This window comes from Neomonachus schauinslandi, chromosome 4 (genome assembly GCF_002201575.2).
Source record: "Neomonachus schauinslandi chromosome 4, ASM220157v2, whole genome shotgun sequence".
NCBI lineage: Eukaryota > Metazoa > Chordata > Mammalia > Carnivora > Phocidae > Neomonachus > Neomonachus schauinslandi.
In genome coordinates, this window is record NC_058406.1 from 76,961,844 (window position 1) to 76,987,249 (window position 25,406).

Genomic DNA, 25,406 nt, shown 5'->3' on the forward strand with positions numbered 1-25,406 from the left:
AGGAAACCACTAATCTGATTTCTGTCTCTAGAGATTTGTCTTTTATGAGCATTTCATATAAATAAAATTATACAATGTATGGTCTCTTGCATTCTAAAAATTTGGGGGATCATTCATTGTGACATATATCAGTACTTCATTTCTTTTTATTGTTGAATATTAGTCCATTGTATGGATATACCACATTTTATTTATCTATTCACCATTAGATGGACATTTGGACTGCTTCCACTTCTGGACTATTAAGAACAATGCTGCTGTGAAAATTTGCATACAACTCTTTGTGTGGACATACTTTCATTTCTCTTGAGTAGATAGATACCTAGGAATAGAATTTCTAGGTCATATGGTAAAGTTATGTTAAACTGTTTTCCAAAGTGGCTATACCATTTTTTGTTTTCATGAGGAATGTACGAGGGTTCCTGTTTTTCTGCATCCTAGCTAACATTTTTTATTATCTGTCTTTCAGGTTTTAGCCATCTTAGTGGGTATAAAGTGGTATCACATTGTGGTTTTAATTTGCATTTTTCTAATGAATAATAATGTGCAAATTTTCATGTACTTATTAGAATGCACAGAACATTAAAATGTTTTTATGATAGCAGCTGGCCACCATTTCTCTTTCAGTTATACATATGACCATATATAAGTGAGATTAGGAAGTAAGTAAGTATAACTGTATCAGAAGTCCATAATTGATAGGTGTAAAATAAAGGTGAGATCAAGAGAAGAGTGTATATAAATGCATCATGGCTGGTTTCAAATATATTTGAATGGGTGGTAGACTCTTAACCAATTTTAAACTGTCATGGAATTAAGCTGAAAGGGAACTTAGAAATCATCTGATTCAACACCATCATTTTATTGACAAAGAAATGTAGTGCCAAGGAAATAAGTAACTTTTATAACTAGCTAGCAGCAGAATTAAAACTAGAATGTATGATTCTTGATTCCCAGCCCTCTGCTATATCTACTTTCCTAGGATCCTGATTATTTGCTTAGGTTTTAAATGTTCTGTTTACTTTAGAAATTTGATAGTAATTAGATGCAGATAGCATTCATTTTTTAAAATTTTTAAAAAAGATTTTATTTATTTGAAAGAGAATAAGTGGGGGGAGGAGCAGAGAGAGAGGAACAAGCAGGCTCCCTGCTGAGCAGGGAGCCCATGCAGGGCTCCACCCCAGAATCCTGGGATCATGACCTGAGCCAAAGGCAGATGCTTAACCGACTAAGCCACCCAGGCACCCCGATAGCATTCATTTTAAACTGATATTCTCATTTGACTCAATATCAAGAATTACTTTGTATGTGATTCTGAAGTTGGTGTGGTAATATGTTTGATCCTGTGTTTCGTGCAATGCTAAGAATAACGTGGTTTGGAAATGGGAATTTTTTTCATTTCTAGAAAGCTTGATTTGGTTATAGTTTGAAGATAGTAGTCATTAAGTGCTTATCTTGCCCCTTTTCATAACTAATTTAAAAAATTCTCTATTGTTCAAACATACAGAAAAACAGACCAATGCAGCACACCATTTGCTATATCTGAGTAACATATTGTGATATCCACTTCATATTTTTTTAGAATAAAGTTTTACAGATAAATAAGCCTCTTTATATACTGTGTTAGATCCCAATCCTTTCCATCTCTCCACAGAGGTAGGCACTATTCCGAAACTCGTGTGTATCCTTCTTGTCTATATTTTAAATGTTGCCACATATGCATGCTCTAGAAAAACATATATAACTAATATATTTTGGAAAATACTACATGTGCCTCTGTTGTTTTTCACTTAATGTAGTGTTATATGATGTCTCCAAATGATTTATATAATTCAGGTTTATTTTAACTCTTGTGGTTTTCCTGTTATCTTAATGTTTCATAATGTATTTATACATTTATCCTATTGATGGACACTAGGTTATTTCTATTTATTCACACAATTTTTAAAAATTGGAGTTCTGAATAATGAAACAATTGCATCATAGATGTTGTAAGTTTATATATGTTTGTTTTTAAATTTGCAGTTAAAAAGAGAAATGTTTGGTTTTAAATCATCTCTTTCTAAACACCAGATGAGTAGTTTGTCAAACAAGGAAGACAATTACATTGGCTGCTGTGAGGCAAATAAAATGGTGATTTCAGAATTGAGGTATGGTTTTCAGATGCTGAAGTTGTAGCAAATACAATGTTTTTTTTTTTTTAATTGGTAATTAAAATCTTTGAGAAGATGAAAAATGTACAGAAAAGTTCTGCAAGTATTATAATATCTGTGTTTCCATAACTAAGAATTGATTATTCTTAACATTCTGTGATATTTTTTTCAAATGTTTTTAAGTAAAAACTAAAAACATTATGGGATGTTCTTTCCACTAGTTTCATTCTCCTAAGTATCCACCATCCTGAATTGGATGTATATTCCTCAATCCATTTTGTATATGTTTACATCCACACATGGAAAATATACTATGTGTTTATATTGTTTGTAATTTTGCTTTTTCATTCAGCATTATTTTTTAAATTCATACATGTTGAGGTAGGTAGTTAGAGTGACTAATCAATGGGTGGATTAGTATGGTTAGTTTTAATAGCTATATAGGAGTCTATCCTATAACTGTATCACTATTTATTGATAGCTACCTTGTTTCTAGTTTTCTTCTATTACAAACAGTGCTGCAAAGTACATACCTTTACATGTTTCCTTTTATAATATGCCAGTTTCTCCAGTGTATATTCCTAAAAGTGAAATTTCTGGGTCATGGTGTGTGTACATTTTTAGTTTTACTAGGTACTATCAAGCTTTTAAAGTAGCTGAATCAATCTACATTAAATTTTTTGCTAACTTGAAAGGTAAAAATGGTATGAGATATATTTATATAGGATCTTTCTAATAATTTTTGGTGTATTTTATTTTGTTCCAGGATTAAGCTTGCAATAAAGGAGGCAGAAATTCAAAAGCTTCAGGCAAACCTGGCTGCAAATCAGTTATCTAAGAGTCTTCTTGCTTGTAATGACAAACAAGAAAGTGGCAAATTAAATAGTTTAGAGACAGAACCGGTAAAACTAGGAGGTAATCAATTAGGTGAGTGTATAAAATTGAAATTTTTAATTCTAAGTCTTTTTTTTTTAAGATTTTATTTATTTATTTCAGAGAGAGAGAGAGAGGGAGCACAAGTATGAGTGGGGAAGGGGCAGAAGAAGCAGGCTCCCCGCTGAGTAGGGAGCCCAATGTGGGACTCGATCCCAGGACCCTGGGATCATGACCTGAGGTAGATGCTTAACCAACTGAGCCACCGAGGCGCCCCTTAATTCTAAGTCTTTTATGATAGTTTTTTAGAGAAATGGATTATCAAAAGTTTAGTTAATCTGTTAGTACTAGTTTGGGTTGGTAAGACAGCAAAAATTTCAAAATTGTTGAACTTTGCATTTTAGGGCACCTGGGTGGCTCAGTCAGTTAAAATGTCCAACTCTTGGTTTTGGCTCAAGTCCAATCTCAGGGTCATTAGATCGAGCCCTACAATGGGCTATTTGGAAGTTTTCTTTCCATTTCTATTTTTTGGAACAGTTTGAGAAGAATGGGTATTAACTCTTCTTTAAATGTTTGGGAAGCCATCCGGCCCTGGATTTCTGTTGGTTGGGAGATTTTTTTTTTTTTTTTGAAGATTTTCTTTATTTGACAGAGACACAGCGAGAGAGGGAACACAAGCAGGGGGAGTGGGAGAGAGAGAAGCAGGCTTCCCTCAGAGCAGGGAGCCCGATGTGGGGCTCGATCCCAGGACCCTGGGATCATGACCTGAGCTGAAGGCAGACGCTTAACGACTGAGCCACCCAGGCGCCCTGGTTGGGAGATTTTTGATTACCGATTCAATTTCTTTGTTGGTTATCGGTCTGTTCAAGTTTTCTGTTTCTTCCTGTTTCAGTTTTGGTAGTTTATATGTTTCTAGGAATGCATCCATTTCTTCCAGATTGACTGGGTAGCATATAATTTTTCATAATATTTTATAATTATTTGTATTTCATTGGTGTTGCTTGTGATCTCTCCTCATTCATGATTTTATCTATTTGAGTCCTTTCTCTCTTTTTTTTAAATTATTTTTTATTTATTCATTTGAGAGAGACAGAGTGAGAGCATGAGCAGGGGTAGGGGCAGAGGGAAAGGAAGAAGCAGAGTCCCCACTGAGCAGGGAGCCTGACGTGGGGCTCAATCCCAGGACCCCAAGATCATGACCTGAGCTGAAGACAGACACTTAACTGACTGAGCCACCCAAATGCCCTTCTCTTTTCATTTTGATAAGTCTGACTCAGGGTTTATAGTTTTATTCTTTCAAAGAACCAGCTCCTGGTTTCATTGATCGTTCTGGGTTTCTTTTTTTGTTTGTTTCTATATCATTTATTTCTGTTCTAATCTTTATTATTTCCCTCCTTCTGGCTTTAGGCTTCATTTGTTGTTCTTTTTCTAGCTCCTTTCCAATGGCTTTCTTTTTAAAACAAAAATATATTTCTTTTTTTTTTTTTTGAGATTTTATTTATTTGAGAGAGAGAACATGAGAGAGAGAGAGAGTGCACAAGCAGGGGGAAGGAGCAGAGGGAGAGGGAGAAGCAGACTCCCCACTGAGCAGGGAGCCCAGTGCAGGACTTGATCCCAGGACCCTGGGATCATAACCTGGGCTGAAGGTAGATGCTTAACCGACTGAGCCACTCAGGTGCCCTCCAGTGGATTTTTTATAAAACAGTAGAACAATCCTAAAATTTGTATGGGACCACAAATAGCCAAAGTAATCTTGAGAAAGTAAAACAAAACTGGAGGCATCACACTTCATAATTTCAAACTATATTACAAAGCTATAATAATCAAAACAGTATGGTGTTGGCATTAAAAACAGACATATAGATCAATGGAACAGCGTAGAGAGCACAAAAATAAACCTGTGCATATGGGGTCAATTAATTTAGAACAAAGGAGACAAGAACAAACAATAGCATAAGGATAGTCTTTTCAATAAACAGTGTCAGGAAAACTGAATAGCTGTATGCAAAAGAATGAAAGTAGACTACTATCTTACAGACAGAAATCAACTCAAAATGGATTACAGACTTTAATATAAAACCTGACACCGTAAAACTTCTAGAAGAAAATATAAGAAAAAAGCTCCTAGATATCAGTCTTGGTGATGATTTTCTTTTGGATTTGACACCAAAATCAAAAGCAAGAAAGTAAAAATAAACAAGTGGGACTATATCAAACTAAAAAGTTTCTGCCCAGCAAAAGAAAAGACAACCTATAAAGTGGGAGAAAGCATTTGTAAATCATATCTGATAAGGGGTTAATATCCAAAATACATAAAAACTCATACAACTCAATACAAAAAAACAATTCAGTTAAAAAATGGGCAGAGGCGGGGCACCTGGCTCAGTCGGTTGAGCATCTGACTCTTGATTTCAGCTCAGGTCATGATCTCAGGGTCATGGGATCGAGCCCCAGGTTGGGCTTGGCACTCAGTGTGAAGTCCACTTGTCCCTCCCCCTCAGCTCTTCCCCCAGCTCTCTCTCTCAAATATTTTTTAAAAATGGGCAGAGGATCTAAATAGACATTTTTCTAAAGAAGACATCCAGATGGTAAACAAACACATGAAAAGATGCTCAACAGCACTAATCATCAGGGAAATGCAAATCAAAACCACAATGAGGGATGCCTGGGTGGCTCAGTCGGTTGGGCGTCTGCCTTCGGCTCAGGTCATGGTCCCAGGGTCCTGGGATCGAGTCCCACATCGGGCTCCCTGCTCTGCGGGGAGCCTGCTTCTCCCTCTGCCTCTGCCTCTCTCTCTCTCTGTCTCTCATGAATAAACAAATAAAATCTTAAAACAAACAAACAAAAAACCACAATGAACTATCACCCCACATCTGTCAGAGTGGCTATCATCAAAAAAACAAGAAATAAGCATTGGTGAGGATGTGGAGAAAAGAGAACCCTGTGCCCTGTTGGTGAGCATGTAAATTGATACAGCTGCTTTGGAAAACAGTATGGAAGTTCCTCAAAAAATTAAAAGTAGAACTACCATATGTTGCAGTAATTCCACTTCTGAGTATTTACCCGACATCTGAAATCACTGTCTTTTTATTATGTTCAGTTAGCCACCATATAATACATCATTAGTTTTTGATGTAGTGTTCCATGATTTATTGTTTGCGTATAACACCCAGTGCTCATCACAACACGTGCCCTCCTTAATACCCATCACCCGGCTACCCCATCCCCCCACCCCCCTGAAATCACTATCTTGAAAAGATGCCTGCACTCATATATATATCATCATCTGCCCCTCCCCCTGCTCGTTCTCTCAATCTCTCTCTCTCAAATCTTCTTTTTCTTTAAAGATTTTAATTATTTATTTGACAGAGACAGACAAAGCGAGAGAGGGAACACAGCAGGGGGAGTGGGAGAGGGAGGAGCGGGCTTCCTGCTGAGCAGGGAGCCCCATGCAGGGCTTGATCCCAGGACTTTGGGATCATGACCTTAGCTGAAGGCAGACACTTAACGATTGAGCCACCCAGGTGCCCCTCAAATAAATAAAATCTTTCAAAAAAAAAGCTCTCATCCCTCCCCAAAATTTGTAACTATATGTGATGACGGATGTTAAATAGACTTACTGTGGTAATCATTTCAAAATATATACATATATCAATTCATTATGTCATACACCTGAAACTAATACAATGTTATATGTCAATTATGTATCAATAAAAATAGATGGAATAACTATATTAATTTCAGACAAAGCAGAGTTGAGACTGACAGAACTAGAAGGATAAATTAACAAACCCACATACATATTTGAAGATTTCAAAACTTCTTTCTCAGTAACTGATAGAACAAGTACACAGAAAATCATTAAGGGGAAAGAAGACTTAAGTACTATAAAGAAGTTTAATATGATTCACATTCACTCTACACAATAATCACCAGAATATACAATTTTCTCAAATGTATTTAAAATATTCATCAAAATACTCCATATGCTGGCCTATAAACTAAGTCTCAAAACATTTTAAAAAACTGAAATCAGGTTCATTCATGAATTAGGTTGTTTAAGAAAAACAACCTAATGTCCACTACTAATAACAAAAAGATACCCGGAAAATTCTAAATATTTGGAAATAAACTCAGGAGATATTGTAGGATATTTTGAAGTAAATAAGATGAAAATACAACATATAAAAATTAGTGGGAGCTACAGCATTGCCTAATGATAAGTTTATACCTTTAAATACTTAGATTAGAAAAGAAGAAATGTTTAAAATCAATAATCTAAGCTTTCACTGTAAGAAAAATTAAAGACATAATTAAACCCAAAGAAAATTGAGAAGGAGTACAATTGATCCTGAGGGAAATGTTTTTCTGGTTTGGGGGGTTTTTTTAATTGAAGTATAATTAAAATAGTGTGTTATATTAGCTTCAGGTGTATGATATAGTAATTCAACATTTCTATACATTACTCAGCATTCATCATGATAAGTGTACTCTTAATCCCTTTTAACTATTTAACTTTCCCCCTCCCTCTGGGAACCACCAATTTGTTCTCCATATATGAATTTTTTTTTCTTTTTTTCTTTGTTCATTTGTTTCTTAAATTCCACATGTGAGTGAAATCACACAGTATTTGTCTTTCTCTGTCTGACTTATTATTTCACTTAGCATTATATCTTCTAGGTCCATTCATGCTGCAAATGGCAAGATCTCATTCTTTTTTATGGCTGAGTAATATCCCATTTTATACACACACACCCACACCCCATCTCCTTTATCCATTCATTTATCGATGGACACTTGGGTTGCTTCCATATCTTGGCTATTATATGTAATCAATAAATATAGGGGTGCATATATCTTTTCGAATTAGTGTTTTCATTTTCTTTGCATATATACTCAGTAGTGGAATTACTAGATCATGTAATAATTCTGTTTTTAATTTTTTAAGGAACTTCCATATTGTTTTCCAAGTGGCTGCACCAGTTTGCATTCCCACCAACAGTGTTGTGTTTTTGATTTTAGCTGTTCTGGCAGGTGTGAGGTGATATCTTATTGAGGTTTTGATTTGCATTTCCCTGATAATTAGTGATGTCGAACATTTTCTCATGTGTCTGTTGGCCATTTGTCTACTGATGAAAATGTTAGATGTCTTGATTGTGGTGATAGTTACAAAGGTATAAACATATGAAAAAAACAAACATTTGATAAAACGTATCAAACTTTATATTTTAAATGGGTGCATCTTATTGTAAGTAAATTTTACATCGTCAAGTACGTTTTTATTTATTATTTTTTTAAAGATTTATTTATTTGAAAGAGAGAGCGTGGGGGGTGGCAAAGGGAGAGGGAGAAAGAAACTGTCATCTTTGTATTTGTTTGCTATTTATTCTAATGCCCTTTATTCATCTTTCCTGCTTTCTTTTGGATCAATTATATTTTAGTATTCCATTTTGTCTCCACTATTGATTAGCTAACTATACCTCTTTATTTTCTTAATGGTTGCCCTAGTGGTTAACATATGTATCTTTAACTTATCATTGTCTATCTTCAAGTATGATTGGCTGGTGGCAGGAAAATGACAGCAGAATTAGATAGCTAAGTGATTAGAGAGAATAGGGATGAGTGATGAGATTATTAGCAGAATGAACACTAGTTATTAGAGGTGTTGATAAATATGTTATAAATTCTCTTACATCAAAGAGTATAGAGCTAATGATAGATAGATAGCCTAGAAAGTGAAATATTAGGGATATGGAGAACTGATTGGAAATGGCTACTTAAGTAACCCTTGAAGGCATAGTACATCTCTACATATTTCCATACCTGTGTGTGTTCTTATGCAATCATATACATTATGCCTCTTTAAGGCACTCCTGAAAGCTCAGTCACTTTTAGGTGGGAGTAAGTTTATATGTTTGTAGTGGAGAAAGGATGTGTTTGAACAACTATCTTTAATAACCCTTAGTAGTTCAAAAAGCATCACTGAATTCTCATGAGCTAGTTTAGACTAGGAAGGATTCGTCTTCAGCTTTTGAACTTGCATCTGTATACAATATATGAAAATATTCTTTTTTAAAAAAGATTATTTGAGAGAGAGAGAACATGAGAGAGAGAAAACACAAGTGGGGGGAGGGGAAGAAGGGAGAGGGAGAAGCAGACTCCGCTGCTGAGCAGGGAGCCTGATGCAGGGCTCAATCCCAGGACCCTGAGATCATGACCTGAGCCGAAGGCAGAGCCACCCAGGTGCCCCTACATCAAAATATTAATGATGCCAAGTTATCCAGAGAAATTTTATGGTCAACTTCAGTTTAAGGAAACAGAACAACTTTTTTTTTAAACAGTGATTTTTTTTTACAATGTTTTCTTTCCAAAAATTTTATAGTGAGAGAAGGGCTCTTTCTGGTGTGAAGGAATAGTCTAGAAAAGTGAATGATTCAGAAGATTTTATTCCTACTTTGTTATGTACTTAATTATAGAAAGTACCTTACCATGTTCCTTCATTATATTTTCCTTAATGTATGTCTTTCTCCATTCCCTTTAGTATTCTTCAGATGAGAAATTAAACTTTGTTTATGATTAAAACTTTCAGCATTGAATAGGTTTTTATTCTTTAAGTTTTATACAGAATAATTTTCCTTTTATGTTTGTTAGCAGAAAGAATAAAAGACCAAAATCAACATACTGTGAATAAGCAATATGAAAGAGAAAGGCAGAGACTTGCTTCTGGAATAGAAGAACTACGTGCTAAGTTGGTGCAAATAGAAGCTGAGAATTCTGATTTGAAGGTTAACATGGCCCACAGAACTAGTCAGTTTCAGCTGATACAAGAGGAGCTGCTGGAGAAAGCTTCAAACTCTAGCAAACTAGAAAGTGAAGTAAGCTTGAATTAGCTGTTTATATGTACTAACTTTGGAGACAAGAAAAAAGGCACTATAGTTGTGTGAAAGTTGTATGTGTAAGTCCAGATTTATACATCAGTTATAAATTCTTTTAAAATTATATTTGGAAACCTTTGGGTTTTAACCTATGTTAAAAGTGAGAAATTACTCTCTAGTGGCTAACAGGTCTCAAATATGGTGGACCTTCTAATGTATTGCAGTCTGTTATTTCTTCCAAGTATAAGTTAATATGGCTAATACACATTTACAAGTCAAGAATTTGGATTATGTAATTGGAAGAAAAGGAGTGATAATAGAGGATTTTGAATGTTAGCTAACAGCAGAACCGGCTGGGAAGCCTGTTAAACATGTAGATTTCTGGGTACTGTTCTAATGATTCTGATCCAGTAGGTATGGAGTCATGCTCAGAAATCTGCATTTGTGAACAACTGCATGTGATTATGATGCAGATATGCTTGGATTACATTTTGAAAAGTGCATAAAGTGTGTTTTGTGAGTATTTGATCTTCATTTCTATTGAGGATAGAATAAGGATGCCTTTTTAGGTAATTATAGACCAGGACCACATGTGTATATGTTATACTCACTTTAAAACTGAGGCTGATGCTGTCTGTAGGAGTACTTTTAAAAGGTCTGATTTCTCATTTTAAAATCTGTAGCCTACACCAAGGAAAAACTTACATTATGTAAGTAATGGAAAAGGAGATTTAGTCTAAATCTAAATTATAGCCATCAGCTTACTTAGAAAATTATCTAGTACTGAGATTAATAACTTTTCAAATTACAAAATTATTACAATCTTGTTGAAAATACACAAAGGACAAAGAAGAAAATAAACCATTGATAATTCCACCACCAGAAATAGCTACTGTTAACATTTTATTATACTAATTTCAGTCTTTAACAGCTACTTTTAAGAAATGGGTTGGGATGCAATGATATTTGGACATAGGGGTCAGAATTAAACTACTTATGTATTACATAGATGGAACAATCTGTCATATACCTGCCCTTCCCTTCACTATTTTTCTTCTAAATTGTCACTTATCTTTAAAAGTAATTTTTTAAAAAATAATTTTTAATTTCTTTCAATATGTTTTCAGATGACAAAGAAGTGTTCTCAACTTTTAACTCTCGAGAAACAGCTAGAAGAAAAAATAGTTGCTTATTCCTCTGTTGCTGCAAAAAATGCAGAACTAGAGCAGGAGCTTATGGTAAAAATTACTGTTTGGCTACAAATTCACTGTGACTTTAAGGCACTTGATTTGTGACAGCATGTTTGTTTTAGTATTGTTGTACAGTATACTGAATAGGAAAGTATAAATTCTACTAAACTTTTCTGATGATTCATTTTTTTGCTTCTGTATTTTTAAGTTTATAGGCTTACATGGCAAGTTGTTATCTGCAATTTCTGATTTTTATTCTAGTAGAATTGAAGGAAATAGTATACTTCTTTGATAGGCTTTTCAGTATTTTAAAATAGTTAAATCTTTCATTTTGATGTGGTTTTTTAAAATAACCATTTTGTCTCTTCAATAAATGTTTATTTTTGAAGTTTTACATATTACCTACTGTGATTCTTCAAAGAATAGAGTATGACAAATTTAATGCTTTACTTATGTACTTTTATGTAAAACTAGTTCTCAATTATATTCTTTTAAAGTCTTTTTCTATTTCTAGGAAAAGAATGAAAAGATAAGAAGTCTAGAAACCAATATCAATACAGAACATGAGAAAATTTGTTTAGCTTTTGAAAAGGCTAAGAAAATTCATCTTGAACAGCATAAAGAAATGGAAAAGCAGATTGAAAGAGTAAGATATTATGTTTTTCTTTTTTGTGGCTGAATAATACTCTACCGGGTGTGTGTGTGTGTGTGTGTGTGTGTGTGTATAAAAATAAGAGCTTGAAATATAGAGCAATAACATTCAAACTGAGCAACAGAGAGAAAAAAAGATTTGGAAAAAGAACAGAGCCTAAGGGACGTGTGGGATAATATCAGAACTGAAACTCTATACCCATTAAACAATACCTCCCATTATGCCCTCCCCCCATCCCCTAGCTACCATCATTCTACTTTCTTCTGTCCCAGTGATTTTGACTACCCTAAGTATCTCATGTAAGTGGAATCATACAGTATTTGTCTTTTTGTGACTGGCTTAATTCACTTAGCATAATGTCCTTGAGGTTCATCCATGTTGTGGCATATTGCAGAATTTACTTCTTTTATAAGAATGAATATTCTGTTGTCTGTATATACCACATTTTGCTTATCCATTTATCTATCAATGGACACTGATTGCTCTGGCCAGAACTTCTAGTACTGTGTTGAATAGAAATGAAAGGGGGCATCCTTGTTTTGTTCCTGATCTTAGAGGAAAAGTTTTCAGTCTTTCACCATTTTCAGTATGATGTTAGCTGTAGGTTTTCCATATATGGCTTTTATTATGTTAAGGTAGTTTTATTTTATTCCTAGTTTGTTGAGTGTTTTTATCATGAAAGGGTGTTGAGTTTTGTCAACTTTTCTGCATCAATTGAGATGATCATACGTTTTTTTTTTTCTTCATTCTGTTGATATGGTGTATTACATTGATTGAGTTTTACATGTTGAACCACCCTTGCATTCCAGGAATAAATCCCACTTGGTCATAGTGTATAATCCTTTTACCACGCTGCTGAATTTGGATTATTAGTATTATATTGATTTCGGCTTTAATGTTCATAAGGGATATTCATCTGTAGTTTTCCATTAGTGTTTTTGTCTGGTTTTAGTATCAGGTTAAAACTGGTCTCAGAATTAGTTAAGAAGTGTTCTCTTGGGGCGCCTGGGTGGCTCATTCATTAAGCATCTGCGTTTGGCTCAGGTCATGATCCTAGGGTCCTGGAATCCAGCCCCGCATTGGGCTCCCTGCTCAGCAGGAAGCCTGCTTCTCCCTCTCCCGCTCCCTCTACTTGTGTTCCCTCTCTCACTGTGTCTCTCTCGGTCAAATAAATAAATAAAATCTTAAAAAAAAAAAGTGTTCTCTCTTAACTTTTTTGGAGAAGTTTGAGAAAGATTGGTATTCTTTTTTAGATTTTATTTGAGAGAGGGAGAGAGTGTGGAGGGAGGGGCAGAGGGAGTGAATCTCAAGCAGACTCTGTACTGAGCACAGAACCTGATGTGTTGCTTGATCCCATGACCCGTGAGATCATGACCTGAGCAGAAATCATGATTCAGACGCTCAACTGACCCAGGCACCCCTAAACATTGGTATTCTTTAAATGTTTGATAGAATTCACTAGTGAAGCTATGGGTTCAGGGCTTTTCTTTGTTGGGAGCTTTTTTTTTTTATTATTTATTTTTATTTTTTTATTATGTTAATCCCCATACATTACATCATTAGTTTTAGGTGTAGTGTTCCATGATTCATTGTTTGTGCATAACACCCAGTGCTCCATGTAGAACGTGCCCTCTTTAATACCCATCACCAGGCTAACCCATCCTCCCAACCCCCTCCCCTCTAGAACCCTCAGTTTGTTTTTCAGAGTTGTTGGGAGCTTTTTGATTACTGATTTAACTTCTTACTAGTTTTAGGTCATTCAGATGATCTATTTCTTCATTATATAGTCTTTGTAGGTTTTGTATTTCTAGGAATTTGTCCATTTCATTTAGATTATTCAATTTGTGGGCACACAATTATTCATTATGCTTGCTTATGATCTTTTTTGTTTCTGTATAATTGGCAGTACTATCCCCACTTTCATTTCTGATTTTGTTAATTTGCGTTCTCTGTTTTTTTAATCTATTCGGCTAAAGATTTGTCACTTTTGTTTATTTTTTCTAAGAGCTAACTTTTCATTTCATTGATTTACTTTATTGTTTTCTGTTCTGCGTTTTGTTAATTTTTACTGTAATCTTTATTATTTCCTTCCCTCAACTAGCTTTGGGTTTAGTTTGTTCTTCTTTTTCTAGTTCCTTATGTTTTGAAGTTAAATTATTGACTTGAGATCTTTTTTGTTTTTTAATGTAAGCATTTATAGCTGTAAATTACCCCTTAGCCCCACTTTGGCTGTGTCTCTTAAGTTTTGATAAGTGGTGTTTTTGTTTTCATTTGTCTCCTAATTATCTTCTCATTTCCCTTGTGAATTCTTCTTTGATTCATTGATTGTTTAAAAATCTGTTGTTTAATTAATGCCACAATCTTACGAATTTTTAAATTTTCCTTTCATTATTCATTTCTAATTTCATCTGGTTGTGGTTGGAGAAGATACTTTGAATGATATCTGTCCTTTTAAATTTGTTGAGACTTCAATTTGTGGCCTAACATGGTCTATCCTGCAAAATGTCCCCTTCACACTTGAGAAGAATGTGTATTTTGTTGTTGGGTAGAGTGTTCTGTATATGTCTATCAGATCTAGTTGATTTATTCTGTTAAGTCCTCTGTTTCCTTACTTATATTCTGTCTAGTCTTCTGTCCATTATTATGAATGGGGTATTGAAGTTTCCAACTATTTTTGTAGAACTGTCTATTTTTCCCTTCAGTTCTGTCAGTTTTTGCCTCATATATTTTGATGGTCTGTCATTACATGAGTAAACTTCATAATTATTATATCATGCTACTATTTTGAACCTTATAGTAAATAATGTCCTTCTTTGTCTCTTAAAACCTTTTTTGATACAAAGTGTTTTTTCTGATATTTGTGTAGGTACCCCTGCTCTCTTTTGGTTACTTATTTGCATGGAATATCTTTTTATATCCTTTCACTTTTAACACGCTTGTGTCTTTGGATCTCAAGTGAGTCTCTTGTAGACAGCATATACAGTTGACCCTTGAACAACATGGGTCCACTTATTTGTGGATTTTTTACAACAGTACTGTAAATGTATCTTCTCTTATGATTTTATTAATATTTTTTTCTCTAGCTTACTTTATTATAAGAATATGATACATGTACGATACAAAATATGTGTTAATCAACTGTTTATGTTATTGGTAAGGCTTTGGTCAGCAATAGGCTATTAGTAGTTCAGTTTCTGTGGAGTCAAAAGTTATACAGATTTTCAACTGCACATGGGGTCAGCCACCTTAACCTCTGCATTGTTCAAGGGTCAACTGTATTTGGATCATGTGTTTTTATCTTCTGCCAGTCTCTATCTTTTTTTTTTTTTTTTAAAGATTTTATTTATTTATTTGACAGAGAGAGAGAGAGAGAACAAGTACGCAGAGAGGCAGGCAGAGGGAGAGGGAGAAGCAGGCTTCCCGCTGAGCAGGGAGCCCAATGTGGGGCTCGATCCCAGGACGCTGGAATCATGACCTGAGCCAAAGGCAGACGTTTAACTGACTGAGCCACCCAGGCGCCCCTGCCAGTCTCTATCTTTTGATTAGAGAGTTTAATCCATTTATATTTAAAGTAAATACTGATAGAGACTGTCTTTTTGTCATGATGCTGTTTGTTTTCTATATGCCTTACAGCTTTTTTGTCCCTCCTTTCCTACATTACTGTCTTCTTTTGAATTCAGGTTTTGTTTTTTTTTTTTGTGGTGAAATTTTGACATTCTTTTCTTGTTTCCATTCTCTTTTGTGAATATTGTATTGTTATTTTTTGTGTGGTTGTCATGGGTATTACATTTAACATTCTAAAATTTTATTCTTTTTTTTTTTTTTAAAGATTTTATTTATTTATTTGACAGAGAGAGAGAGCAAGAGAGGGAACACAAGCAGGGGGAGTGGGAGAGGGAGAAGCAGGCTTCCCGCCGAGCATAGAGCCCGGTGTGGGGCTTGATCCCAGGATCCTGGGATCATGACCTGAGCTGAAGGTAGATGCTTAACGACTGAGCCACCCAGGCACCCCTAAAGTTTTATTATTCTAATTTGAATTTGTACCAGCCTAACTTCAGTAATATACAAAAATTGTGTCCTTTTACAGCTCCATTTTTACTCCTTTCTAATGTTAATGTCACAAAATTATTTCTTTATACCTTGTGTGCCCTAAAACATAAACTAATAATTCGTTCAAATGTATTAGTCTCTCAAACTATTTAGAAAAGAAGACTTGGAATTACAAACCAAATTTATACTAATAAATTACACTAACTGGTTTTTTCTTCATTAAATATATTAAATCCTATAGAAAACAAAAAGTAATTATAAACCATCGTTAGAATAATACTAGCTTTTATAATTATCCTTGCTGTTATCTTTGAGAGTTTTAATACTCCATATGGCTTTGAATTATTGTCTAGTGTCCTTTCATTTCGCTTTGTAGAACTCCCTTGAGCATTTCTGGTGGGGCATATCTGGTGGTCACAACCCCCTCAGCATTTATTTATCTGGGAATGTCTTAATTTCTGCCTCACTTCGGAAGGACAATTTTGCCAGATAGTAGGATTCTTGGTGGACATTTTTTTCTTTTCAGTAAATCAACACATTTGTCTTTTGGCTTCCAAAGTATCTGATGAGAATCTGCTTGTAATATTATTGTGGATCCTTGTATGTGATTACTCATTTATCTCTTGCTGATTTCTCTGTCTTTTGAAAGTTTTGATTATATCTGTGTCTTTGTGTGATTCCTTTTTGAGTTCATCTTTCTTGGAGTTGAGATTCTTGGATGTTTATTTCCATGTCTTTCATTAAATTTAGACATTTTCTTGGGACTCAAACTCATGACCCTGAGATCAGGAGTTGCATGCTTTTCCAACTGAGCCAGCCAGGTGCCCCAAATTTAGACATTTTCAATCATTATTTCTTCAGATATTCTCAGTGTCCCTTTTTCCCTCTCCTCTCCTCCCATGATCTGTGTTTTGGTCTGCTGGATGGTGTCCAACAGGTCTTTTAGGCTCTGTTCACTTTTCTTCCATCTTTATTTGTTCTGTTCCTCTAATTTTTTTTTTTTAAAGATTTTATTTATTTATTTGAGAGAGAGAGTGAGAGAGAGAAAGAGCACAAGAGGGGGGAGCGGGAGGGGGAGAAGCAGACTCCCTGCCGAGCAGGGAGCCCGATGCAGGACTCGATCCCGGGACTCCAGGATCATGACCTGAGCCGAAGGCAGTCGCCTAACCAACTGAGCCACCCAGGCGCCCTGTTCCTCTTAATTTGTTATTTGATTATTTTCATTTGAGTGTTTTCAGAGTTACTTAGTTTTAATATTTTCTAGTTAACCTTGTTCTGTCATATTTTTATTATATATGTATGTGTGTGTTATATATATCATATAATTTTGCACATTTGTATGTAATATGCACATATATGCATATACACATATCAGTAATTTCCTATTTTGTCTTCACAAAGGTATTTTGAAATTTTTTTTTTTTTTTAAAGATTTTATTTATTTATTCATGAGAGACAGAGAGAGAGACAGAGGCAGAGGGAGAAGCAGGCTCCCCGCGGAGCAGGGAGCCCGATGCGGGACTCGATCCCAGGACCCTGGGATCATGACCTGAGCCGAAGGCAGACGCTTAACCAACTGAGCCACTCAGGCGTCCCATGTATTTTGAAATTTTGATAACACCAATTATTGTTGAAGTTGTGGGAATGAGAATCTTATACATTTCTAATATAAGCATAAATTTTGATGCACTTTGAAGAGAAATACCTAATGAAATTGGAAATGTGCATATCCTACAAACAGAAAGTCCACTTCTAGGTGATCTATTCTAAAGAAACTCTAACACAAAGAGAAGTGCACACAGGATGTATTGTAACATTGTTGTGATGGTGAAAAATAGAATATTAAACTCTTCTTGAGTAGAAGAGAAGACAACTGTAATTTGTTGTTACAATGGAATACTGTACTGTTAGAAAAAGCAATGAATTAGATCTACATATGGTTACATGGATAAATATCCAGGGATAAATATCTAAAACAATATTGAGTAAAAAAACCAAGTCGCTACAACTTGCAGATGTTTTTATATTGTCTGTGTAAAATTTCAAAACAAAAATACATTACATATTATTCATAGATCTACATATGTAGTAAACACAAAAAACGTGTGAGAAACATACCAGAGAATGATGCAGACCAATTTCAGCATAGTACATTTGACCTTTGAACAACTTAGGGGTTAGGGGCACAGTCCCCCTGCACAGTTGAAAATTCTCATCTAACTTTTGACTCCCCCAAAACTGAACAGCCTACTCATGACCAGAAGCCTTGCTGATAACAAAACAGTCAGCTAATACATATTTTGTATGTTACATGTATCATATAGTGTATTCTTACAATAAATCCCAAGAAAAGAAAATGTGATTAAGAAAATCATAACGAAGAGAAAAAATACATTTACAGTACCATACTGTAAAAAATCCTCATATAAGTGGACCTGTGCAATTCAAACCTGTGTTGGTCAAGGGTCAGCTGTATTGATGAGGGAGGAAATCAACTGTATTGGTGAGAGGTAAGACCTGGCCATGTGATTTCATTTCTTCTCTCAAGAGAGAGAAACTGAAGGAAATTTGGCAAAATGAAAAATCTGTGTAATTTCAATAGTAATTTAACATAGGAGTATTATATTCTTTTCTGTATATTTAACATGTTTCATGATTTTTAAAAAATTATATGCAAGTTAATAAATCATGTTTTTATGTTTAGCTTGAATCTCAACTAGAGAAAAAAGACCAACAGTTTAAAGAACAAGAAAAGACTATGTCCATTTTGCAGCAAGATATAATATGTAAACAACATCATCTTGAATCACTAGACAGACTCCTGACGGAAAGCAAAGGGGTAAAATCATCTTTGTGAAAGTGTTTATTTTATCTATTTATTCATTTTTAAAAAAGATTTTACTTATTCATTTGAGAGAGACAGAGATAGCAACTGAGAGCACAAGCAGGGAGGGAGTGGGAGAAGCAGACTCCCGCTGAGCAGGGAGCCCGATGCGGGGCTCGATCCCAGGACCCCAGGATCATGACCTGAGCCAAAGGCAGACATTTAACTGACTGAGCCACCCAGGCGCCCCTGAAAGTGCTGTTTAACAGCTGACTAATACTTACGTTTCTATAACCTACCTTTAATTCTAATTAAATCAGTTGCTTAACAGCCTATTAGTAATGCTAAAATTAAAATATTTATACATGTACTCATATTTTTGCTACCAATCTGTGTGTTTTCAGGAGATGGAAAAGGAAAACATGAAGAAAGATGAAGCTTTGAGAACATTACAGAACCAAGTATCTGAAGAAACAATCAAGGCTAGTATGCTAATTTTTTAAAACTTTTTTTTTTAATAGAGACATTCTGTAGCTTTTATACTTTTCTCTAAAAATTATAAAAATTATTTAGATAAAAACTCACAGGTAAAGATTTTACCTGAGTCAGGGAACTTAGTTTCTGTAAGTATTTTTTCTTCATTGTGAATTATAATCTTAATTATTTGATTGTTGATAATCTGGTTTGTGGATTGTCTAACCTTTTTTTTTTTTGCCTTAAGAAAGGCTTCTTTTTTGGGCGCCTGGGTGGCTCAGTTCGTTAAGCGACTGCCTTCGGCTCAGGTCATGATCCTGGAGTCCCGGGATCGAGTCCCGCATCGGGCTCCCTGCTCAGTGGGGAGTCTGCTTCTCCCTGTGACCTTCCCCCCTCTCATGTGCTCTCTCTCTCTCACTCTCTCAAATAAATGAATAATTAAAATCTTTAAAAAAAAAAAAAAAGCTTCTTTTTTAACAAAAAATGTTTTTTTAATTGTAGCTACTTATTAACATTACCAGTAAAGAATTAACAGAGGAAGTGAAAGGAGATGAATCTACAAGCAGTCGAATTTTACTTCTTCTTTTTTTTTTTTTTAAAGATTTTTTATTTATTTATTTGAGAGAGAGAGAATGAGAGAGAGAGCACATGAGAGGGGGGAGGGTCAGAGGGAGAAGCAGACTCCCTGCCGAGCAGGGAGCCTGATGCGGGACTCGATCCAGGGACTCCAGGATCATGACCTGAGCCGAAGGCAGTCGCTTAACCAACTGAGCCACTCAGGCGCCCGAATTTTACTTCTTTTTACCAGTTCTGCTATAAGATTAATTAGGGGAAAAAATCAGAATTTTCAGATAAAATACAAAAATACTTTTGTTTTATGGCTACTCTATCTTCATGATTAAAAGAATGGGTTTTGGAGCTAAGTTGACTTGAGGTTCAGTTCTGATTTCAGAGTGCTTACTAGTTAGCTTTAACCCTGGCTAGGTTATTTTAAGTCTCTGAACTTTAACTTTTTCATCAGTAAAATACAGATAACAATACTCTGGAGGAGGGTCAGTATGAGGAGGAGATGAAATGAGGTACCTATAATGCTTAGCACATACTCAGTTACTCAAAGTTTCATAAGTACTTACTGTATATTCGATATTTCTCCTTTGCATTTTTAGTGTTAAAAATAGGTAACAGCATGTTTATTCTGTCATATATGGCTTGAATATAAGGAATATGTTAATTCAGTGTTATTTTTGCCTGGTACTCTGTTTTTAATCCATTTTATTACCAAGTATGCCCAGGTAAACACAGTTATGTTTATCCATAACTTTCATATAGTATTCCCCAAAACTTTTAACATTTAATGCCATGTCAATTCATTTCCTCATGTAACAGTAACCTCTAAGATCATTAACATGAAAAAATCATTATAAAAGTTGTAGGCATGAAATAATTTCACTAAATAAAATCTATATTGCCACTTACCTCCTGTTTTTTATTAAACTGCCTAACACATCTAGTAGTTTATTTCCATATGTTAATAACCAGATATTAAAATCAGTAAGAGAAGTAATTATGTTACTGGGTTTTATTCCCTTAATGGCTTTAGGTTTGATGTTATTGGGGCAAACACCAAAATGAGGAAGAAATATAGAAACAACATTCCTATGACTCAAGCTATACCAAACCTAACATACAGGATATTTGTAGCAACAAAATTGAAGTTTGAAACCTAGTTTCTTCCTGATATGTCATTACCACCTTCCCCTCTTGACTTTGGCTATGTCCCTCGACGTAGGTACCTCTATTTGTTCTTTGCATAAAAAATAATGAATTTTTTTTAAAGTAACCAGTCAAAGAATATATTCTTACAATTGGTAAAGTCTTGGAAAATGCAGTCAATTCAACCATTAACAAAGGAGATACAAATATAATTAAGAATGAAATCACAAAAATTCTGAATTTTCTATCTGCAGGAGAGTTATAAGAATCAATTTAAAGATACCATTTATGAAAGTATGATTAATGAGAACTAGAAGATTGATGGGAAGTTCTGAACAGGAATAATAAACCAATAAATTAAAGCAATTATATTACGTGTTGTTAAATAGAATATTGAGAAGGTTCCTGTTAGATTTAGAGATTTTGTTTACTTACTTTCTTTTGTTTTGCTTTTATATTCCACTCTGGATTTTTTTCTTTTCCCAAAGAAAGTCATAAGTAGAAAAAAGCAACAGCAAAAAAGAACTTAGCTGCTTTTGTTGAAAATAGGTAGAGTAGAGCCCATACTTGGTTACCCCCAGACTGTACTCCTGAGGAAGTTCTTTGGTTCAACAAAGCAGTGTCTTTGTTTTCATTTCATTCATTTATGTCCATATATATACGTGTGTATTTATAGGTGGTTTGTATGAGGTGAATGATGCTTATCCATATGAGATTTAGACTCTCAAACTCCTGTTCAAATAATGAATCCAACAGAGTAGTAAATGTTTGGGGTTTTATTATTTTTTAAATTGATTTATTAATTTTAATTAAATTTTATTTTGAGGGGCGCCTGGGTGGCTCAGTCGTTAAGCATCTGCCTTCAGCTCAGGTCATGATCCCAGGGTCCTGGGATCGAGCCCCACATGGGGCTCCCTGCTCCGCGGGAAGCCTGCTTCTCCCTCTCCCACTCCCCCTGCTTGTGGTCCCTCTCTCGCTGTGTCTCTATTAAAAAAAAAAAAAAAAAATCTTTAAATTTTATTTTGAAAAATTCCAAACCTGCAAAAAAATGGAAAGAATAGTACAGAGAACATTTGTGAACCCTCTGCCTCAATTTACTGTCTGTTTAGCTACATTCATTTCATCTCTCCCTACACATACATACCCACTTGTGCACGGACCCACCCAATCTCATAACGTACAGATTTCCTTTTTGCCAGACCACCTGAGAGAAGGTTGCAGATGTCGTAACACTTTACACCTTTAATATTTAAACTTGCATCTCCTGTGAACAGAAACTTTCTCCTACATGACCTCACCACTCTACACACCAGAGAAAGTAAAAGTTAATTCAGTGACATCATTCAACACACAGTCCATACTAAAATTTTTCCAATTATTTAAAATCGTTCTATATAGCCTTGCTACTCAAAGCATGGTCTGTGGACTAGCAACATCAACATCACCTAGAAACGTGTTTGACTTGGAGAATTTCGGCTATACCCCGGACCTACTGAACAGAATTGGAATTAAGGTGAAGGAAGTGAATTGCTTCTGGTGCAAAATTTAGGGAGATGCTTACTCTTGGGGTTGTATAAGTATAGTGTTGGCACTTGGCATGACCCTGCGAGTGAGTGCCTCCTTAAATTTTGAGCCCATGTCTCCTGTCTTACCTTTTTGCCCTTCTACTGAATCAGAATCTGTATTTTAATAGGGTGCCCAGCTGATTTGTATGCCCATTAAAACCTTCAGAAACACTACTTCAGCTTGTTCTTGTGCTTTTTACAATCTAGGATTCATTTATAAGTACATGTTGCATTTGGCACTTTCGGTTTCCCTAAACTCACTCTTTCCTTCTGTTCTTCTGATAGTGAATCTTCTGAAAGTCTAGGTCAACTAGAACACCACATGAGTTATACTGTGTTCTTCTGCTTCCCATCAGGAAGCACATGTCAGACTACCCCGTTACTGTCACTGCCAACACTGGCACCTTATGTAAGCCGATTACTGCCAGATCTCCCCATGTGAAGGGCACATTTTTTTCCTTTATAATTAATAAAATGTGCGGTGATTCTTTCAGGCCGTGTGAATGTACTGCTCCTCAACTACCTATAACCGATGGTTTTAACATCTCATGATAAAGCTTGCCTGAATTCGTTTTTACATTATTAATTATCAGGTGCGATATTCTGACAGTCACAGATTTCATTTTTTCTCTGTGTGTGGGAGATGATACAAGTAGCAGTGCTCATTCTCATGGTTAAGAGAGAAAACTAAAAAAATAAAACCCTCAGAAAAAAAAGAAAGAAAACTCATAAGTATTTATGCCTTTCATAAAACAAATGTTAATTTGTGTTAATTTAATGTTAATTTATTAACAAGCATAATTCAAAATTACCAACTTTTTAGCTGTTAATGGTTATATTCACAGGCTATAAGGACAGTCTTTGAAAACTGTATTTCAGGATTCTCTATTTAGAAATATGAGTTGCAAAGATTATTTCATGATATAGAATAAATAGTATCTGCAACAGGGAGCATTTTTCTCTTTTTCTTATCTTGAGATTTCTTTTACACCTTCAAGATGACTTACGAGAATGCTACTTGATTAAGGGGGGGAAAAAAACCACTCCTGAGAAGCTCAAAATTACACTAAGAAAGAAGCAAGACAAGCATCTTTTTTTTTTTTTTTTAAAAGATTTTATTTACTTATTCATGAGAGAGAGAGAGGCAGAGGGAGAAGCAGACCTCCCGCAGAGCGGGGAGCCCGATGTGGGACTCGATCCCAGGACTCCGGGATCATGACCTGAGCCGAAGGCAGACGCTTAACCATCTGAGCCACCCAGGCGCCCAAGACAAGCATCTTTTTGACAGATGGGATATGGAGCATGTGTGCAAATTGTGGCCCTTGAACTAATTTTTGTGAAAAAATTTACTGAATTTGTGTTGCTCTTTGCTCATTTGCTGTTTAATATTAAGGTGGTGTAAAGCATTTGCAGCTCTGTGAACACTTGGACCAAGTTACAGTGCTGCCTTTCTGAAAATGTTTTCCCGGATTCAAAGCAAATGCAGCCTGTTAAGTTTTTTTTCTAGCTAACAAAAATATTTTCATTTTCTTTGTGACTTGAGCACATTCAGAATATTCACACCATAGCATGATTAGCACTGTACACTAGTGTGTACTCACTTTACTATTTTTCTTGATCAAGGGAACTTAAGAAATAGGCTTAAATGTTGCTTACTATTTTAGGTAAATGTCTTAGGGTGTTTGGTCTACGGGTTCTTGACGGTTGGCCCCAGTCTGTCTTTCCAGTCTAATCTCCCAAATACCCATCTCCTATAAATTAATACTCTTCGTACCCTAAACTGCCAACTTCGCACCATTCCTTTTCACATTGTCTTGTCTCTGGACATACTCCCTCTTCCTGGAATGCCCTTCTTCACTTGTTCATGTTCGGTTTATTCTTCAGGACGCCAGCCTCTGATTTCCTAATTTGTAATAAAAAATCAGTTTTCTAAATAAATTTGTTCTGTAATAGCATTTTGTGTCCTAAGTTGGGCTGTGTATTCAGTTTTAAGCAGTTAGGTAACATTAGGAGATAAACCTGTAAAATATTGAACATATAATAAGCACTCATTAATATTAGTTGATTTTTCTTTTTTTGCTTTTCTCCTGCTTAGGTCAGACAACTAGATTCAGCACTGGAAATTTGTAAGGAAGAACTTGCCTTGCACTTGAATCAATTAGAAGGAAATAAGGAAAAGTTTGAAAAACAGCTAAAGAAGAAATCTGAAGAGGTAAATTAGCATTTTTATTAAAAAACATTTTTCACATGATTTCTTTTTGAGATATTATTTTTAAGATTCTTTAAAAGTACATCTTTATGTAGCTGATAAACTTTCCATTAAGGGGTGCCTGGGTGGCTCAGTCGGTTAAAGCTTCTGCCTTGGGCTCAGGTCATGATCCCAGGGTCCTGGGATCAAGCCCCCCATCAGGCTCCCTGCTAAGCGGGGAGCCTGCTTCTCCCTCTGCCCCTCCTCCCCCACTTGTGCGCACTCTCTCTTTCTCAAATAAATAAAATCTTTTAAAAAAAACTTTCCATTAAAATGTGAATTCCAGTTTTATAGTCTTTGTTTATAACAAACATTAATTCTGTGCAATACAAAATATGACACCTTAAAATTCTGATTCTTTTATCTATTTCTAGGGAATCGGAAGATTATTGTTAATATCACAGAAAGTAATTCTAATATAAAATAATTAAGACTTAGAATATTGTTTTAGATTTAGAGGCGTAAAATTCTTCAAATTTTTTCTTTTTTTTTTTTTAAGGTTTTATTTATTTATTTGACAGAAACACAGCTAGCGAGGGAACACAAGCAGGGGGAGTGGGAGAGGGAGAAGCAGGCTCCCCACGGAGCAGGGAGCCCGATGCAGGGCTCGATCCCAGGACCCTGGGATCATGACCTGAGCCGAAGGCAGACGCTTAACAACTGAGCCACCCAGCCGCCCCATCTTCAAATTTTTTCGTTTTATTTTTGCTCCTTCTGGTTGTCTGAAGGATTGAGAATTAGGTTTGGAAATTCAACTTTCTCTATTGAGATGAGTTTCTGAGATACTGG

At 35.3% G+C, this 25,406-nt stretch overlaps 1 protein-coding gene across 1 annotated transcript in view; it reads left to right on the forward strand.

Annotated features, from left to right (window-relative positions):
* The window catches only part of CCDC18 (coiled-coil domain containing 18), a 103,772-nt gene that overhangs the window by 29,400 nt on the left and 48,966 nt on the right, over nucleotides 1-25,406 (forward strand). Inside the window, exons 10-17 of the mRNA XM_044914563.1 lie at nucleotides 2,026-2,150; nucleotides 2,920-3,080; nucleotides 9,678-9,901; nucleotides 11,029-11,139; nucleotides 11,606-11,737; nucleotides 18,498-18,632; nucleotides 19,022-19,099; nucleotides 24,465-24,581. Of these exons, the coding sequence (XP_044770498.1) occupies nucleotides 2,026-2,150; nucleotides 2,920-3,080; nucleotides 9,678-9,901; nucleotides 11,029-11,139; nucleotides 11,606-11,737; nucleotides 18,498-18,632; nucleotides 19,022-19,099; nucleotides 24,465-24,581 (1,083 nt within the window). The remainder of the gene's footprint in view (nucleotides 1-2,025; nucleotides 2,151-2,919; nucleotides 3,081-9,677; nucleotides 9,902-11,028; nucleotides 11,140-11,605; nucleotides 11,738-18,497; nucleotides 18,633-19,021; nucleotides 19,100-24,464; nucleotides 24,582-25,406) is intronic.